The sequence below is a fragment of the Neocloeon triangulifer genome, unplaced genomic scaffold (genome assembly GCF_031216515.1).
Source record: "Neocloeon triangulifer isolate White Clay Creek 2 clone unplaced genomic scaffold, ASM3121651v1 ptg000014l, whole genome shotgun sequence".
NCBI lineage: Eukaryota > Metazoa > Arthropoda > Insecta > Ephemeroptera > Baetidae > Neocloeon > Neocloeon triangulifer.
This window is the reverse complement of record NW_026775556.1, coordinates 16,315,444-16,332,281: the sequence shown is the minus strand read 5'-3', so window position 1 is coordinate 16,332,281 and position 16,838 is coordinate 16,315,444. Positions and strand designations below refer to the sequence as shown.

At 38.1% G+C, this 16,838-nt stretch overlaps 4 protein-coding genes across 15 annotated transcripts; 2 read left to right on the top strand and 2 right to left on the bottom strand.

The window, feature by feature from the left end:
• Window positions 1-334: 334 nt before the first annotated feature.
• On the bottom strand, window positions 335-3,816 carry LOC132200953 (guanylate kinase). Of its 5 annotated transcripts, none has more exons than XM_059626776.1 (5): window positions 3,779-3,816; window positions 3,467-3,628; window positions 1,905-2,170; window positions 732-1,066; window positions 335-545 (listed from the first exon to the last, which is right to left on the bottom strand). In XM_059626776.1, exons 3-5 carry the CDS (start codon window positions 2,153-2,155, stop codon window positions 376-378), a joined length of 756 nt encoding a protein of 251 aa, XP_059482759.1. In that variant the 5' UTR covers window positions 2,156-2,170; window positions 3,467-3,628; window positions 3,779-3,816; the 3' UTR covers window positions 335-375. The 5 variants fall into 5 exon arrangements, with proteins under 5 accessions (XP_059482759.1, XP_059482758.1, XP_059482756.1 ...); XM_059626775.1 differs by having other exon boundaries at window positions 1,905-2,193; window positions 3,779-3,815; XM_059626773.1 differs by having other exon boundaries at window positions 1,905-2,180; window positions 3,779-3,810.
• LOC132200948 (CCR4-NOT transcription complex subunit 3) lies at window positions 2,214-7,713 on the top strand. 8 transcript variants are annotated; one of them, XM_059626754.1, is made up of 10 exons: window positions 2,214-2,232; window positions 3,974-4,073; window positions 4,157-4,545; window positions 4,602-4,781; window positions 4,837-4,983; window positions 5,431-5,800; window positions 5,868-6,055; window positions 6,492-6,908; window positions 6,954-7,181; window positions 7,244-7,713. In XM_059626754.1, exons 2-10 carry the CDS (start codon window positions 4,049-4,051, stop codon window positions 7,340-7,342), a joined length of 2,043 nt encoding a protein of 680 aa, XP_059482737.1. In that variant the 5' UTR covers window positions 2,214-2,232; window positions 3,974-4,048; the 3' UTR covers window positions 7,343-7,713. The 8 variants fall into 8 exon arrangements, with proteins under 8 accessions (XP_059482737.1, XP_059482736.1, XP_059482741.1 ...); XM_059626753.1 differs by lacking the exon at window positions 2,214-2,232 and adding an exon at window positions 3,230-3,284; XM_059626758.1 differs by lacking the exon at window positions 2,214-2,232 and having other exon boundaries at window positions 3,886-4,073; window positions 4,837-4,968; window positions 5,434-5,800.
• A 395-nt stretch (window positions 7,714-8,108) lies between these two features.
• Window positions 8,109-11,501, top strand: LOC132199724 (lysosome-associated membrane glycoprotein 5). The gene is made up of 8 exons (XM_059624660.1): window positions 8,109-8,254; window positions 8,324-8,391; window positions 8,728-8,788; window positions 8,869-9,014; window positions 9,071-9,187; window positions 9,251-9,338; window positions 9,449-9,634; window positions 9,691-11,501. Exons 1-8 carry the CDS (start codon window positions 8,209-8,211, stop codon window positions 9,846-9,848), a joined length of 870 nt encoding a protein of 289 aa, XP_059480643.1. The 5' UTR covers window positions 8,109-8,208; the 3' UTR covers window positions 9,849-11,501.
• Window positions 11,502-11,630: 129 nt separating this feature from the next.
• LOC132200458 (homeobox protein six1a) lies at window positions 11,631-16,545 on the bottom strand. Its single transcript, XM_059625928.1, has 4 exons — window positions 16,322-16,545; window positions 15,028-15,279; window positions 13,593-13,882; window positions 11,631-12,041 (listed from the first exon to the last, which is right to left on the bottom strand). The coding sequence occupies exons 1-4, from the start codon at window positions 16,448-16,450 to the stop codon at window positions 11,852-11,854; spliced, it is 861 nt and encodes a 286-aa protein (XP_059481911.1). The 5' UTR covers window positions 16,451-16,545; the 3' UTR covers window positions 11,631-11,851.
• Between the last annotated feature and the right edge of the window lie 293 nt (window positions 16,546-16,838).

The following is a 16,838-nucleotide window of genomic DNA, read 5'->3' as shown; positions in this document are numbered from 1 at the left end:
ATTTTAAATTGGGAAGAAAAGAGAAGAAAGGGTTTACAAAACGCCTGATATCAAAAGAGACTCGGCCGCCGCGGTAAGCCGACACTATCGTAAAGAAAGACAATTACTTATAAATGTACTCAAATAATAAATCAAACTAGCAAGATAACCTAAAAAATTCCTAGAATGGCACAAGCTTTATTATTTTTGTTCAAAGGGTTGGTTGATATAATATAGGAAAAGCAGAGTTTATTTTTGTCCAGTTTAGCAGCACACTCTATTTCCATTTATTGAAGAGTGACATGGTAACAAAGAAACACTGCATATATAAATAATACTTGCATCACTATTTCAGAAAAAAAAAATGAGTGAAAAGCAGCCAATTGAGAAAAATAATTACAACATTTTCTCGTCGAAGATGAAGTTGAACAGCATGAAAATGAGTACGTTCGAAATGCAACACAGCGAGGCGAAACTCAGCAGTCCTAGACATCCAGAGGGGGGCACATAGAAGCGGCGGACGCCCTGCTTCTTCATCAACGTCTCCAGGGTGGCCAGCAGCCCTTCTGTGAATCAACACTGGCTTGAGGCCCGCGGGCAAAGATGTGCACTCACTCAGAGAGGTATTTCATCGGCAGGCAGTGTTAGTATAACCAGCATTTGCTATTTTGTTTAGTCGAGGTCTAAAGGTTGTTGGATGGTTGGGGAACGAAGAAGGGTGCACACAGTAGCAGGCTATTTCTTGGCCTCACCTGATTGCAGGGCCTTCACGTGCGGCAGCAGGAAGGTGCGCAGCTTTTCGTACGACTTGTCCAGGTTGTCGTTGACCATGACCAGGTCAAAGTTACCTGTCGTCTCGCCGAAGACGAGTTCAGCCCTTGCGGCCTTCAACCGTCGGGCGAGACTTTCATCCGTCTCTGTGTTGCGGCCGCGCAGACGGGCTTCCAGCGCCTCCAGCGACGGCGGCTTCACAAAGACGTACAGGGCCCGGAAGTCGGGAACCTGTTTTATTTGCCGCACCCCCTGCACATCGATGTCCAGAATGCAGATTCGACCTCGCCTGATCACGTCTTCAACTGACCTCTTGCTGCAACAACAACAAAAAATAGCCAAACTTTACTAAAAGTGAAGAAAACTGGATTTGTCCTCGATAAAAAAAATTTTCTTTATTAGAACACAAACAGCGCTACCAGTTTCGGTCACGGTCTCTGATGGAAACTTTTAGAGCCGTTCGTTTTTTAGTAAAAAAATTATTCAATGAGGGCAAAACCGTTTTTTCTTCACTTCAATAATCGTCTCCTTGAGTTTCAATTTCTTCATTTAAGTAAAACTCCTAAAAAATATGGCTCCTTAAAAGGACAAAATTTATATAATAAACGCGAAGAAAATTGTGGCGGAGGAAAAATGCTCTTTTCTTGACTCTCTGAATGTTGCAAAATGTATAAATAGGCTATAGACTATACAGATGAATATTAAAAATGAATCAAAGTTAACAGAGAGATTCAATAGCCTAACCCGGTTGGAGCTATTGCCCTATGAAGGCTACGTTGACCCCTCAAGCCACAAATTATCTTATTTTATAAAAAAAGTTTGACCTTTATTCCATATTGTTGGAGAGCAGGAAGTAAAATCAAAGTTTAAATCGGTTTAAATATTAAATCTGATATTATTAAAGACAAAACGGAAGTTTTTAAATAATTTTAAATGCAAAATTTTTAGCTGTTGTTACAAACAATCTTGAATCTAGGTTAAGATTATGTTTTGGCCTTAATGATAATAGATGTGGAAAAGATAAAAAAATTCTATTATTTTCTTACTTTCTAGATAATTATGATTAATTATGTTAATAAAATAATAAATTTGTGCACTTTGAATAATTTGTTGTGATAAATTTAATTACTCTTCTTTTTTCTTCAAATACAGACCTTGTGCCATACATGTTGCCGGAAAAGGTGGCAGACTCGAGGAACTCGCCACGCTGGACGGCGGCCTGCATTTCCTCCAGGGAGACATAGTGGTAGTGCACGCCGTCCTTTTCGCCAGGTCTCGGCTTGCGTGTCGTGTGCGAAACGCTGAAACCAAACGCCTCGGTGAACTCGGACATGAGGCGGGTGACGAGCGTCGACTTGCCGGCGCCGGACGGGCCGCAGATTACCAGGACTCGGAAGCTACTCATGCTTTCTTACTGTGTCTGCAACAAACTGACGACTCTCGCTAGGAATTGAGATTGACGAGCGGCGCGGGATGAGAATGGTATTTATCATTTTTCCCGATTTTTTTCCTGCGCCGGTCAATTTTGAGATTTCTCTAGGGGGCATGACTGCGTGTCTGGAATTGGTAAAAATGATGCACTTTGGGGATTAGTTTTTTATTAATTTATGTAATATGTGAAGCAATTTTTATTGAAAATCAAGGAACTCATAAAAACTGTTGCGTAAAATATGTTGTTATTTAATACAAAACAGTTGTGCAATTATTTTTTATTTTCGTTACTTTGAACCCAATGTGTTTATTTACGTGTAGCTCAGAGATGAGACGTTTTTAAAAACAAAAATATTTGTAAAACATTTCAAAGGTAAGGAAATAAAAAAGCAGATATAGAGACCTAAATTATTATATTTTTTTCAAGATAAAATCAATCATTGACTATGATGATCAGGAGTGGCGATTGGCAACTTCAAGGAGATCAGTTTTTTTTCTGTGACAACAAACTTATTATTTTATTAAAATTATTTTGTCACTCCAAATTGACCCAAAATGAATTATTTAATCTTTTCCCGTTTTTGGCTGTCAAACAGTTTTATCTTTTGTACGTCAGTTTAAAAACTAAATATTTAGTCTCAACCGTAATTTTATCTTGGAATTTGTTTTGTTAAAAAATATTTATCAAGTGTATCAAAGTGTATAAATATAAATTAAGTTGTTAAATTATTTGGTAATATTTGGGCTTTCTTGATGTGTACGACGAATTGGACGAAAAGAGGACACGCGATGTCTCTATTGCAAACGTGCGCACCCGTGTGTGTCACCCCTATGAATGTGAAGCGTAATAAATTTAAATCACCAGATCCTTCTTCCGTCTTCGTCTGTACGAATCTAGAAGAAGCTGCCACGCACACGACTGCTGACAGTTGCAAATATCGAAAAATCGGTGCACTGACTCTGTTTTCCGTCCAATGAACTTTAGTCGAAAAACGTGCCGAGCACACGTACTGTCTGAAAAAACGTGCTCGTCTCGCGGACGAGTGCGAATTTGCCCACTGCTAAAATCGATCGCTTAACTCAATTAACGCGACAAATTTGTTGTAAGTGGATTTTCCCTGGTGTGACACTGCTTGCCTAACTCGAGGGCATTTAGAGAGGCAGAGAGGGCTGCAGCAGGGGCGGAAAGGAAATTGTCCCGTGGTTTTGTTGAGAAATAGGAAAAAACCGGCTGCGTGCAAAACACGAACGGCGAAATATTTGGAACTATCGATAAAATACTAACCAAAAGTTTCAGCGCGGCCTCTGGTGCGAAAACCGTGCCAAGTCCTTTTCGTGCCGACACTTTAATTAATGCCGTCCGATAGAAGGGTTTGTTGACAGTCGACGGCCACCATCCCACCATGTGGAATACGTCATTCCCAGCTTGCGAATTGCAGCCGACCTGCTATTTGCACGGAAAACTCGATTTTTTAATTTTTCTCAAAATTAAGATTTGGGATTTTCTAAATTATGAGTTTAAAAATGCTTTCTAGGAGAAATTCAGTTTGATAAAAATCAATCGATAAAAATAAATGAATATTAAAAATATTAGCACCTTTTTGCAAATCAGTGCAAATAAGTTTTCCCCTCATTCACCCTCTTTTTTACGCCGCTTGTAGGACGGTGCTGCCACCCGGCGGTGTAGTAAAGCGACATCTGCTCTAACCCCCATCGCCCTCCAACATCGCCATAATAATAGCGACTATTGAGTTGTCCCTTATCACTGTTTGGATGTTTCTGTGATTTTTAGCGCATTGTTTTGAGTTTGAGCTTGGGTCGAAATTAGCGAATCTGTTGAGACTATGCACAACCGGAAGGCGTAGCGATGGCGGCCACCAGAAAGCTACAAGGTGAGTCCGCGTGAGAGCAGTCCGCGGTGCTGTCTGGTTCCGGCCGAGAGTTTGACGTTGACCTCTATTGTTGTTATTCGCAGGGGAAATTGAACGCTGCCTGAAGAAGGTGTCCGAGGGGGTGGAGACGTTCGAAGACACCTGGCAGAAGGTGCACAATGCGACCAACAGCAACCAGAAGGAAAAGTATGAGGCTGACCTCAAGAAAGAGATCAAAAAGCTGCAACGGCTGCGCGACCAGATCAAGTCATGGATCGCCTCCGGAGAGATTAAGGACAAGACGGCCCTTCTCGAGCACCGGAAACTCATCGAGACGCAGATGGAGCGCTTCAAGGTGGTTGAGCGAGAGACCAAGACTAAGGCCTACTCTAAGGAGGGTCTGGGCGCAGCCCAGAAACTTGACCCTGCCCAGAAGGAGCGTGAAGAAATGTCTGTTTGGCTCGCCTCGGCCATCGACACTCTCAATCTCCAGGTTCGAGTCAATTTTAACCCCACAAAATTTTTCTCATCTTTCCTTCCTTTCCTCAGTTGGACACATTCGAGTCTGAAATTGAGTCAATGCAAGCGGGGAAAAAGAAAAGGCTGGACAAAGAGAAGCAAGATCGAATTGATGAATTAAAGTTCCGGTTAGACAAGCATCGAAATCATATTAGAAAGCTTGAGACGTTACTCAGAATGCTTGATAATATGTCTTTAGAAGGAGGACAGGTAGATCAAGCTATAGAGAGAAATTATTTAATCGTAATGTTTATTTTTTTCACAGCCTTTGCAGAATTCATTGGTTAGCCAGATCAAGAAGATCAAAGATGACATAGAGTATTACATCGATTCTGCGTCGGATCCTGACTTTGAGGACAACGAGTTCATTTACGATGATATCACTGGACTGGATGAGGTGGAGCTCTCGGGGGTCAGTCCCAAACAGGCTTTTTATCTTTTTTCCTTGCCTGTTTGTGCCCTTCCTCTTATCTTTGGGTTCTTCTTTCTTTACGGACTGAAATTCATTAGAGTCTCTTAGAGAGCATTTTTAAATGCTTGGTAGAAGCGAAACAAATCAATTGGTAGGAAATTATGGCAATTTAAGTTTTTGATATTAATATAGCATTTAAATTTTAATGTTATTTAAAAAAAAAAATAAGACCAAAAATTTTCAAATCTTTATTATGTTGATATCAAGAGAGTCGTATTTGTATTCAAAACTAAAATTTCGTATGATATCGGAAATATCAAAAATTTAAAAACCATAGTTTTCTGCCGAGGGGTGTGTTTAACGGCACAGCCTAATTGCTTTGTAGTCTATCAATGCCACAATATGAAGTCAGGCAGGACGTGGTTGTAACGACAAATTTTCGTTAAGCAGATTAACTTGCCTGGGACTGACAGCAATGACGGCGCCTCGCCCACCAGTATGGTCAGTGGAAGTTCGCCAGTGCCGCCTCCGGGATCGCCGCCCCCGCTCAGTGGGCGACCAGCTTCCAACTCGAACCATTCCAGCAGCGAGTCTGACGAGGGGCGCAAGAGGGTTCCTTCGGGGGGTGCTCCCAAGGTGGAGCCCCTCCGACCTACTGCCGTTCGCGCAGCCTCAGCTGCCACAACCAAACCGACCCCGAAGCCTCCTGCGCCTGGCGTTCTCCTCAATCACCTCAGTGCCGTCAGCAACTTTGCTGCCGTCGCAGGCGGTGGCCCGCCAGCGTCCACTACGCCCCAACCACCAAAGCAACCTGCTGGTATTAAATTTTTTTAAGCTTGCCTGCGTTGGTTTTAATTTTTGTTTGTTTCAATTGCCTTCCGAAGAAGAAACAAATTTTGTAGGGGCAGTTACGGAGAATGCGAGCAATCCAATGTGGAGTGTGCAGAGCAATGGTCCCTCGAACCCACCTTCTGCGCCTCCAGTTGCGCCTGTGGCTGTGCCTCTCCCTGCTGCACTAGTGGCTGTTCCCTCGCCTGTTGCTATTCCCCACCCTCCAGTTCCCACAAATACAGTAAGTTCAAAATGCACTATAAATTAATTTTTAAGTAAATGCACATAATTTTTTTTATTTTACTATATGACAACTGCGTTGTTTTTGTGCCCTATTATATACCAATATGATTTTGATATATTTAAATAATACAAATAATTCTACACATGCTAGTGGTCATTAAAGCATGGTTTATTTGAGTTAAAAATTCCAGACCTAGTGAGACTTTTTTGGTTAATTTCATGAGTATTTATTTAATTTCTTTATTTTAAATTTAACATATTATACAATTTTTTTCAATGTTTTAGAATAATTTTTTTTATTGGCACACGACACACGACACAATAAATTCAATCACTCGGATTAAATTTTTGATTATATAAATAATTACGAAAATAAATCTAATATCTAATTTTGTCAAATTATAATATTAAATTATTTTCCTTGAATTTTGCAGATGGTTTCGGGCAGCATTTCCACTGGCTCTGTGACGCCAGTGAGTTCGTCGCCCTTGCCTCCTCCTCCGTCAGGACCAGTGAGAGAAATTGGAGTCAGCAAAGCAGCCACCAATGGTCCCACGATTAAAGAGGCAGCGTCCTTGAAAAACATGGCACAACAAGCAGTGGCAGCACTAGAGGTGGCGCCCACGTTCGAGACAGGAATTGAAAGTCCGGCGCCGGCACCTTCGGAAGCACACATCCCTCCATTGCTCGGAGTAGCGCCGTTGGGTCCAGCGCCCCTTCAGCGCGAGCACCAGTTCCAGCTGCAAATGCTTGAGGCTGCCTACTTCCACCTGCCACATCCGTCGGACTCGGAAAAGCTTCGATCCTACCTCCCTAGGAACCCCTGTCCGCTTCCTCTTTATTATCCCCAGGCAAGTACTCTCACGTTTTCGATGTTAGATAAAATAAAAAAATAGGTGAAATTTCTTCAGCAGACTTTGCTGCTGCATTCGGACACCGTTGAGTTTTTCCAGCGGCTGGCCACCGAGTCTTTGTTCTTTGTGTTTTACTACATGGAAGGCACGAAAGCGCAATACCTGGCAGCTAAAGCGCTCAAGAAGCAGAGTTGGCGATTCCACACAAAGTACATGATGTGGTTCCAGCGCCACGAGGAGCCGAAGATCATCAATGAAGAGTACGAGCAGGTAATTGGATTTTTTATTCAATGTGAGGGTCAAATTAATGATAAAATCTCTTTGGTTCTCAGGGCACGTACATCTATTTTGACTATGAGAAGTGGGGTCAGCGAAAAAAGGAGGGCTTCACATTTGAGTACAAGTACTTAGAGGACAGGGAGCTCAACTGATCTCAAGTGCAGCTGACTGACTCATTCTGCCAGGGACCTCTCAAATGCGCCCTTTGGCGACCCGAACGCTAAATAGACGCGATCAGAAACGCATTGTCATATTTTCCGCTTCCGAGAGGCATCGGTCCAGCAACTCAATAAAATTTCAACAAATTTGAAATTTGTGGCTTCATCTTTTTCCAATGTAGTGCTTAGAAACTCTCAGTTTGTTAATTTTTTTACTTGCGCAAATTACAATTTAAGAAGCGTAGAGAAGTGGCCAAATTTTACTCTCAATTGTCTGTGCAACTTTTGGAACTCTTCACCCTAGCCGAATTGCAAGTTTTGATCAACAAATGTATATTTGTACAGAATACACCAGATTATATGAAAGAAAATAGATTTCTTTTCCTTTTCAACTCTTATTCATCCATTGTAGGGAAACGGATTTATTTTGATTCCTTTGGGCTACGTAAATGAAATTAAAAAATATAAATATAAACACTAATTGATATAGGCTTCAAGCGCTTTGGTCGTAACGATGCTGGAGAAAAAAAATTGCATAAAAAAGGTCAAGCACACCTTCGTCATTTCAAAGTAGGCTCTTGGGAATTTAATATTCTGCAGTAGCCACGTTAACTTTAGTGGAAAGTTGAAAGGTAGATTGAGAGGGTGGGTGTATTTAATTCCACTTTGACCTTTCCTCACTGCTGCGGTTTACGTAACACGACATATGCATCTGTCTGCAGCGCATTTGTGCGGGCGAATAAACGGTGCGCTGCCTCCACCCCCGCTCGGTCCACTTTAGTCAGGCGCGCGTGGGTTTGTCTGGAAAATCGATTTTCTCTTTCTGCCATTGACGACTCTTTCCCAGTCAGCAGCATAAGATGGAGCACACCGCGGCATGTTCGCTCCTGCTCCTGCTCGCCATAGGTAAGATTTGAGCCTCTTGAACCCCTTTTTTCTCTACGAGTATCGCCTGAACCTTGCTGACTATTGCAGGAGTCGCTGTGGCGCAACAGAAAGTCGCCCCGAGTCCGGCAGAACCAGTCACCACTGACAAACAACAGGTACAACCTACTTTAAAAAATATTAATTCCTTTTAATTGCAGCCTCTTATTTTGATTATATAAATTTTTAACAGCCAAAGTTGCAAATTTTTGCTCCAGTGTCAGAGATTTTTTGTTTTCTTGTAAATTTTATTGAGAGCAAGAATACTTTCAAGCACAACACATATGTTTCAAGCGCCTCATTTTATTGATCGCCCTTTAAATTACAATACAGATGAGCGTATACTCTTCTGTTTTATATATTTTCATTTAATTGTATACATTGAAAAAAAGAGGATTTATATAAATTATGAGGGTAAAATTACCAAAACTAATTTTTTACTCTTTCTTTTATAGTCTTCTGGGAGCGATAAGGTATCATTCTTCAGATCCCAAAACCAGAACCTCAAGACCTCAGGTAATTTTCTGAAAATAAACTACTAACATTTTAACATCACTTCAAAATTAATTGTTCTCATATATACTAATTATCTTCAGCCGTCACTGGCTCCACGCCGACTGCCGTGCCTGAGGGCGGCACAGCCATATACAGGCAGTATGCCAAAGACGGCACTGTATGCACCCTAATTAGAACTGACGGACTTCTCACCTTTACTTATGTTGATAAAATAAAAGAGAAAACGGTAATTTGGCAGTCTTTCTGCTGAAGTTCATAGATTTTTAATTGACCAACATTCAGGAAACTGACGTTTATCTTCCGAATGAAGTGACTGTGTCTGGGCATTGCCATTTAGAGGACTCATCCCTGCTCACCATGAGATGGAAGTCTTACATTCTGAATTGGTTCTTCATGAAGGTGATTATATTTATACAAATTACATGTATTTATTTAAAGTAAAAATATCATCAATTTCTATAGACACCTGGAGGTGAGAGATGGTATTTGGACAGGCTGGAAGTGAAGTTCAACACCTCTGAAAAGAAATTCGAGCATTACCCTAAGCCAGGTAAGGTTCATTCTTGCAATTTAGAATTAAAATATTGTATTGGCATAATTTATTTTACGTGCACCACTTTCAATTTTCTAACGACACTAATTATAAAATTATTCATTTAGGCCGAGCTGTGAGGTTGTCAACTCCGGCCAAGGTAGGACTTTTCCCAACCCCAGTTGGGAAGGCGTACGAGTGCAATGAGGAAGAGACCATCCAACTCGAGGGTGGCAAAGATATCTCCGCCTCGATTCTGCTGAGAGATCTGAAAATCCAGCCCTTCATTTTCAAAGGCGATGATTTTGGGCCAGGTATACATAATACATTCAGAATATATAAACGGGAAAAATATGAATTAAAATTTCAGAATTCATCTGTCAACCTGGTGCAAAATCATATCGAGACGAGCGGGCCCCTTTGGCGGTGGGTACAACCCTGGCAGTGGTGACCCTGCTGACGGTAGCAGGGTATGGTGTGTACCGCTATATTAAAATCAAGAAGGTTCAGTATGACAATGTTGAGTAAAAAAACACCACAAAGAGCTGTGTTTGCAATTTTCCATTTTTAAGCCTTTGCAGCAGAGCGGCCAATTTTAATTTAAACAATTTCTTTAACGTCCTTCTGCTGCTTTTGGGTAAGAACGAGGTTGAATTTCCAAAGAGGAGCTTGCTAATTAATATTTGATATGAGTGAGATTTATAGATTGTTAAATTTAATTAAAAAGCAAACAGCCAACCACCATTTAGCAAGTTCCTTGATTTGAGTGAGAAATTTAAGTGGTGCACGCAAGATTTTTTTAACGCGGATGATTTTTTCATATTAGAATCAGTGGAAGTGTGCACTATTTTATGTATATGTCGATCGTTTCTTTGCTAGATACAGCTTAGAGATTTGAGTTGCATTTTGAAGAGCGATGAGCAATACAGTCTATGCAGAAACGGCGGACTTAAAGAAAAGACGTTCGTGATTTAATAAGCGCCAGACTTGTGTACCAATCATGTGCGCTTTTGCCGAAAATAGTGCACTTGAGCGTCTTGAGAATGCCACAATGTTGACAATGTAATGTAATTTTTCTGTTGATCTCTAACAGCATTTTGAATTTTTTCAATCGTCAGAGTGTCGACTCTGTTCAATTACGATCCATATACAACTATAGGTACAATTAAATATAATTACTGTGAAAACATGATCGCGGAGCATCATAAGAATGCCGAGCAAAAAAAGTGTAAATAATAAAATGAAATTCCGTATTATATCACGAGTTATTGCTATACTCTTAAATCAATCGTCGATGTATAATACATACACTATTCCGTGCGATGTTGCAAAAACTTTTTTAACAAAGTTCCATCTCTATCACATTCCACACCGGCAAAAATAAAATTCGCACTTTTCGTCAGCACACTTGCTCTAACTTCGCGCACCATTTTTCTGGAGATTAAAATTCTCTATTAAAAATTATAAAATCAATGTACGAAGAAGTCTAACCAAAAGTGAATTGTGGTGCTTTTACTCCAAATCGGCGAGTTATGTGGCGTGCTCTGAAAAAAAGAGGAAATGGTACGCGGCGACAGATTATTCACCGTGCCAGGGAAACATTTAGGGAAAATGCTAGTCAACTTATATCTCGTGTTGTGTATTCGCTAGAAAAAAAACGCGTTTTGCGGTTCCAAAATGCGCAGCTCCGTGTTTGGTTCAACAAAACAGGTGGTTTCAAAGTCTTCCAAAGTATAGTTACATTTACGACGTGTTGACATGCATATAAATATATTTAACTGCGTGTATATTTACTCTGATTATATAAATAAACATTATCAATGAATACGATTGTTTCCGTAACTTTGCTGCTCCTTCATACGCACTCCTCGTTATTGAATAACGACTTTATGCATATCTGTTGGCAAAAATATGCCGTAATCCTGCAGCACATATGTACTTAATAAAAAAGGAATGAAATACAAATGCTGTTAAAAGAGGAAAAATTTTTCCAGATAAAATACGTTATGAAAGGATGCCGTTTTTCATCTCAGTGTGACTTCATAAATGTATTTCGGCACCATATGATTTGTTTTAAAATTTCTTTACTGTGAACGTGGCTAAATTGTATCCTTCTAAATCAGAGTTGAAATTGATGTAGTGTAAAAACGTTATGACACGAATAAAAACCAAAATATCGACTCCAACAAAACTCTTGAATCTTTAAATTAAAAGCTACAAACACAAATATTTCTAAAATAATTTTGTTTTTAATGTGCGATTTGATTTCTTTGTGTTTTCTTTAAGTAAATAAAAAGTTAATTTTTCTCTAAACAAGATAATCATTAAATTTATTTTGCAATATTAATCTCACAAATGATTACTTCAAAGATTGACGACAAATTTGAGAGCAATCAGAAGATAATTCCATTTTTCTTTTCATAATTTTCGTAGACATAATATTAAGTATAATAAATGCTGATATTTGAACCTATGCACTTTTTGCTGACTGTTGTGATTCCAAAGAGATTCAAGAAAAACTACTCACAGGGTCAGAGCGGCAGGTCGAAGTGGTGCGGAGGAAAGTGGGAAAGTGGAAAAGGCAAGTCAGGTTCGTTTTTCACTTCACTTTTCATGCGTTCGTACTCGTGGTGAAGGAAGTCGGCGGCGACGGCGGCCATCGTCGCCGCGACGCTTGAGTGCTGAACTAGGTGCGGCAAACCTTCACCAGGAAGAATATCACTGCAACATTCAAATTGGAAGTAAAGGTCAACTTGCGCCGCATAATGGAGATTCATTTTCAAAGTTAAATAAAGTACACATTCTTTTATTATAATATATCATTGAAAATGGAAATTAAGGTTTTTTTTTTCAAAAATTTTAAATTATTATCCAGCAGATTTAAAAAATTTAGAATTGAAGTTCACAATGATGAATTGTAAGATTTTGTTCATTTTGTCACTGTACTTGTGTGTATATCTAGTAATTTCTTTGTGCCATGATAAATTGAACGTGGTTTTAATTGAAAATGCGGGAAAAACTTTGATTTAAATGTGTTATAATATAAATTATTGCTTACAAAATTTAAAAATTTACATCCAAAGTGAAACTTCAAAAACGTATAAAATTTATTAAGTACATAATACATAAGTACTAAAGTTCATTCTTGAAAAGTATCTAAGAAATCGTGTGAAATTTTATCTACAAAAAAAACGAGCGTTTTTAAACACGAATATGCAAGAATGTATTATTGTTTACATTTTATAAGCATTTATTTTTATAAATAAATAAATTTTTACTGTAATTCTCAATGGTGAAAAATTAACGCCTGCAGAAACGATGATAAAAACACACGAGTGTTCTCGGAACATCTGCGCAGCTCGGAAAAAAAACTATGTGCTCATGTCGTCTTCTTACGATTTTCCTTTTCATATTTCACACTCAGCAAGTTTTTTTTAGAATTTGATAACTGCTGGGAGATGACGTATTTTCTGATTTGCTGGCGTGATTGTCAGAGGATGTCATAGTTGCTAAGCAACAACCTTTTTTATTATCCCCTCTACTCAACTTGATATCTTGTAACCCGACCCTGCAAAATGGCACCCCTCGCCTCCCTGGTTTTCTGCACCAACACGGAGCACAATCGGATGCGGCTATGCTCGTTTAATTCATTTGCACGCTTTTACAGCATTCGACGCGGTAAAATAATTAGCTTAAATAAGCACATTGCTGCCTGGTAATATTTTGATGAAAAAATGCAGTATTTTTATTTTTAATTCCAAATTTTTTTAAATATTGATTTAATTACGCTATGCGTAATTTTAATTTTGTCACGCATTTGAACTAATATCAAAAATAGTTTGCACTAAACTGAAATAGAAAAGAAATCGCCTGCAAAATTAAAGATAGGCAAAATATACTACATTCGTGTCGAGATTGTTGCATAACTTCATAGTTATATTCCACAATTGAGGCGCCCAATGAATATAAATAAATTTTGTAGTAGAAGTTCACGATCGAGGGTTGATTCATGGTGGATTGAATTTAAATTCGGCTTTCCTCGATGGGTTTTTTTGAGTTTTTATTGTTTAAGAAAAGAGCAGGATATTGTTTTTCTTAAACAATAAAAACTCAAAAAAACCCATCGAGGAAAGCCGAATTTAAATTCAATCCACCATAAATATAAATAAACTATAGTTTGAAGGAAATCATTAAATTAGTATATTTTTTTTAGTAATAACAAAAATAAATAATCTATCAAATCTATGGCAAGGTAAACATTATTTTCCTCACCCTCTGGAAGCAGGATGGTGGGACGGCGGCGTTTGGGGCGTCCGGTCGCGCTGCCGCCTGTTCTTAAACCAGTTGCTGACCTGCGTCAGGGTGAGTCCAGTCCTTCTGGCCAGGGCTCTCTTCTCGTCAGGTGTGGGGTACCTGTTCCCCATGTAACACTCCTTCAGGGCAGTCCTTGACCGTTCTTTGAAGCAGTAAACCGTTTCTTCACCATCCCAAATCGTCTTAGGAAGAGGGAATTTTTTACGCAGCCGATACTTGTCCACAGCACCGAGAGGCCGCCCTCGGATCTGGCAACAAACAAAGAACAATGTTTTTTATGTGTTTGATTGACAGTTAAAATAATAATGATTAGCAAAAAAATGTTTAATTTCTTATACAAGCTTGCAGCTTGCGTAAGAATTCCGACTTAATATTATTTAAAAAAGTATATATTACGTTTGCTAATAATGCATAGTAGAAAAAAGAAATCAAAAGTTTTAATATTTATAGAATAATTACATAAAAAAATTATAAATAGCAAATTTTGTATTCACATTGATGACTGGGTTTGAGCTGCTTAACCATTATCAATGGGGAAAAATGATTTTTTGCGGAATTTTGTATTTAGAAAATTTTCAATTCTTTGATCATAAAAGAACATAAAAAAATTAATTCTATTATTTTAATTTGTTAATGTTTCAGAATTTTTATCTAAGGAATAATATGCAGGAAGTTTTAACTTAAACTTTTCCCATAAAATCCAAATGTTTAAGGTTAAGTACCGTATGATTTTTAATTGTTGAGCGCTTTTATGTCTTGTGTTATTTTTTTAATGAAAGGTAAATTATTTATTTGGAATATTTAGCAAATCCGGCAAAATCGCAAGTTTAATGGAGTTATAGGTCTGCGCGAGCAAGGAACCCTAATTCTAACATAAAATTTTACATGGGAATTTATATACATAAATTTTTTACTCCTGCATTTTTGGCATTTTTTGTATATTTGTACTTTTTTATGTCGATGCATGATTCGCTTTTTATGTACAGTGTACTTTTTTTGCGTTGTATGTACCATGAATGGAGAATAAATAAATAAATAAATAGGTTATAAAATAGTGATTTATGAAAAAAATTAACTCTTTGCCCCGCGTATTTCGAGTAAAAAAATAAGTGTATATTTTTAGATAGTTTCCAAAAGGCGTAGATTCAATTTTTAATGTTATGAATATATTCTTCTTTTCAGAAATAAAATTCTTGTATGTATTCATATGTGGAATCTGACAATGTCCATATATTAAAAGGTAAATTCCAGATTTTTAGCCAACAAGATTTTTCAATTAATCAAATAATATTTATCTAAGTAAACCAACTGCATCAAAAATTAAATAATATTGCAAAGAACCGCAAATAGAAATAATGTATTTTACAAAATAAAAATCAAAATTTGGTCTTACCTTTTCCGCTTCTCTGTAGTGCGCCCTGAACCACAACTGCTGCAGCTCGCCATGGTATCTGGTGCTGAAGGAGAATGATTCAAGCACCGCGTAGAGCTCCTGGAAAGCCTCCCTGTGGAAGGCGACGCACGCCCTGGCTCGGAGCACTGCCTCGTGGCCGCGGAGGAGCTCGGTTGGAGGAAGTGACCACAGGAAACTGGTCAGTTTGCTTGTGTCGCCAGCTTGCTGAAGAGCCTCGCAAATACACGCGATCTGTTTTAGTACAAAAAAGACGTTTGTTATCATTTAGGAAAAAGCAATTTTTCAGAAATGATTCGGAATAGTAATTTGTTTCAAAATGTTAAGGATTTGATTTAATTCTGACCTTCAAACAGTCAGTTTTTGGAAAATCTTATGATGATTTTTAATTGCTTTGAAAAACGAATTAAATTTAATTTTGGTAACATAATGCAAAAGTATAAGATGAAGACGAAGCGCGTTCAAATTTAGCAATTTCTCCAAAATGGTTATAAAAACAAAGGAGAAAAATAGAGTTGGCTTCCGTTTGAATTGTTTTGGTACTTGAAAACAAAATATAAAATTACATTTAAAGCTTTATTTTCAATTAAAAAAATAAAAGAAAATTTGGCGGCAGTTTTGCTATCAAAAATCAATTTATATATAATTTTTAGTACAAAAACGAATTATCACTTGATTTGAAGTTGTGTGACGTTTGACTCAAAATTATTGCATGATTTTAATGCTTGCTGATGCTTGCAAAATACAATAATTATTTTAAGCTCGCGCATAAAAAAAAATTGAAAAGCTTTTATCCACGTCCCTGATTGTTTAAAAATATTGAGAAATCTAAATAAAGATTTAATTGAAGGTATAGGTTTGTAATTGATTTCTCTCAAAAAGGCATCCAACTGTAAATTCTAGTAATTTCTCGGTTTATCATCAAAAATTTTAAATCAGCACTTTCCTCGTTTGAGAAAAGTTTTGCACTTCTTACAGTATAACAAAAAATTTCGTTGTCAGCATTTTGCTCCTGCTCCTAGGAAATATTATAATCTCATATTTTGAGTGCCCTTTTACCAACGCAGCATAATAAAATTATACTTTGAGAAACAATCGACCGCAAGCACTAAAATTTTAAATCCGCATTCAGTAGAATTTGTGTAAAGTTTGTAAACAAAATATGTTATAAGTATGTCAACGTGTATAAAATTATTTCTTCCAGTTGTGCGTATTAAAAATCCAATAACATTGGAATTTAAGGAATTTCCTTATTATTTCAATAATTTTATTTTACCTGATCAGAAGAAAACTGGAGTTGGCTGTTGACGGTGAGGGCTATGGGCGATTTGGCCTCCCTTTTCGAGACCCTGCCGCCCTGGTAAGGGTCGGAGGGCGACGGGTCGTTCCTCAGTTCCAAATCCATGAGCCGCTGAAGAAAGACTGCCTTTTCCCTGCCAGCGCCGGTCGCGTGTTGGGGAGAAGAGCGACGGGCGCGCAGTGGAGCGCGATCTGATTGGCCGGCGCCGCCAAGAGGAGCATCTGAGCATCCCTCGCCACCGCGACCGTTTTGTACATAAATGAACTTGTATGACCGCAATTATATTTTGATTTTCTCAAAACTTGCGTGCAATTAAATTTTTGCTATACACGCTAAACTCTTAAAATTCTACTTTTATTTTTAAATTTTTTCCCAATATGATTTCAAGGGAGTTTTTTTTTACTATTTTGAACAAAATTTCCTTTTATCAATTAAATTTTAAAACAAGTGAAGAAATTAAAGATTCAATTATATAGCTTAATAAAGAATTAAT

Excerpts from the sequence above, each read along its gene's own strand:
- LOC132200948 (XM_059626754.1), top strand. The coding sequence starts at position 4,049 with ATGGCGGCCACCAGAAAGCTACAAG. Across the intron at positions 4,546-4,601 it reads TCGACACTCTCAATCTCCAG|TTGGACACATTCGAGTCTGA; the intron begins GTTCGAGTCAAT and ends TCCTTTCCTCAG. Across the intron at positions 6,056-6,491 it reads CTCCAGTTCCCACAAATACA|ATGGTTTCGGGCAGCATTTC; the intron begins GTAAGTTCAAAA and ends TGAATTTTGCAG.
- LOC132200458 (XM_059625928.1), bottom strand. The coding sequence starts at position 16,450 with ATGGATTTGGAACTGAGGAACGACCCGTCGCCCTCCGACCCTTACCAG. Across the intron at positions 15,280-16,321 it reads TCCAGTTTTCTTCTGATCAG|ATCGCGTGTATTTGCGAGGC; the intron begins GTAAAATAAAAT and ends GTACTAAAACAG. Across the intron at positions 13,883-15,027 it reads ACTACAGAGAAGCGGAAAAG|ATCCGAGGGCGGCCTCTCGG; the intron begins GTAAGACCAAAT and ends GTTTGTTGCCAG.
- LOC132199724 (XM_059624660.1), top strand. The coding sequence starts at position 8,209 with ATGGAGCACACCGCGGCATGTTCGCTCCTGCTCCTGCTCGCCATAG. Across the intron at positions 9,339-9,448 it reads CGAGCATTACCCTAAGCCAG|GCCGAGCTGTGAGGTTGTCA; the intron begins GTAAGGTTCATT and ends TTATTCATTTAG. Across the intron at positions 9,635-9,690 it reads AGGCGATGATTTTGGGCCAG|AATTCATCTGTCAACCTGGT; the intron begins GTATACATAATA and ends TTAAAATTTCAG.
- LOC132200953 (XM_059626776.1), bottom strand. The coding sequence starts at position 2,155 with ATGAGTAGCTTCCGAGTCCTGGTAATCTGCGGCCCGTCCGGCGCCGGC. Across the intron at positions 1,067-1,904 it reads GGCAACATGTATGGCACAAG|CAAGAGGTCAGTTGAAGACG; the intron begins GTCTGTATTTGA and ends TTGTTGTTGCAG. Across the intron at positions 546-731 it reads CGTGAAGGCCCTGCAATCAG|AAGGGCTGCTGGCCACCCTG; the intron begins GTGAGGCCAAGA and ends GTTGATTCACAG.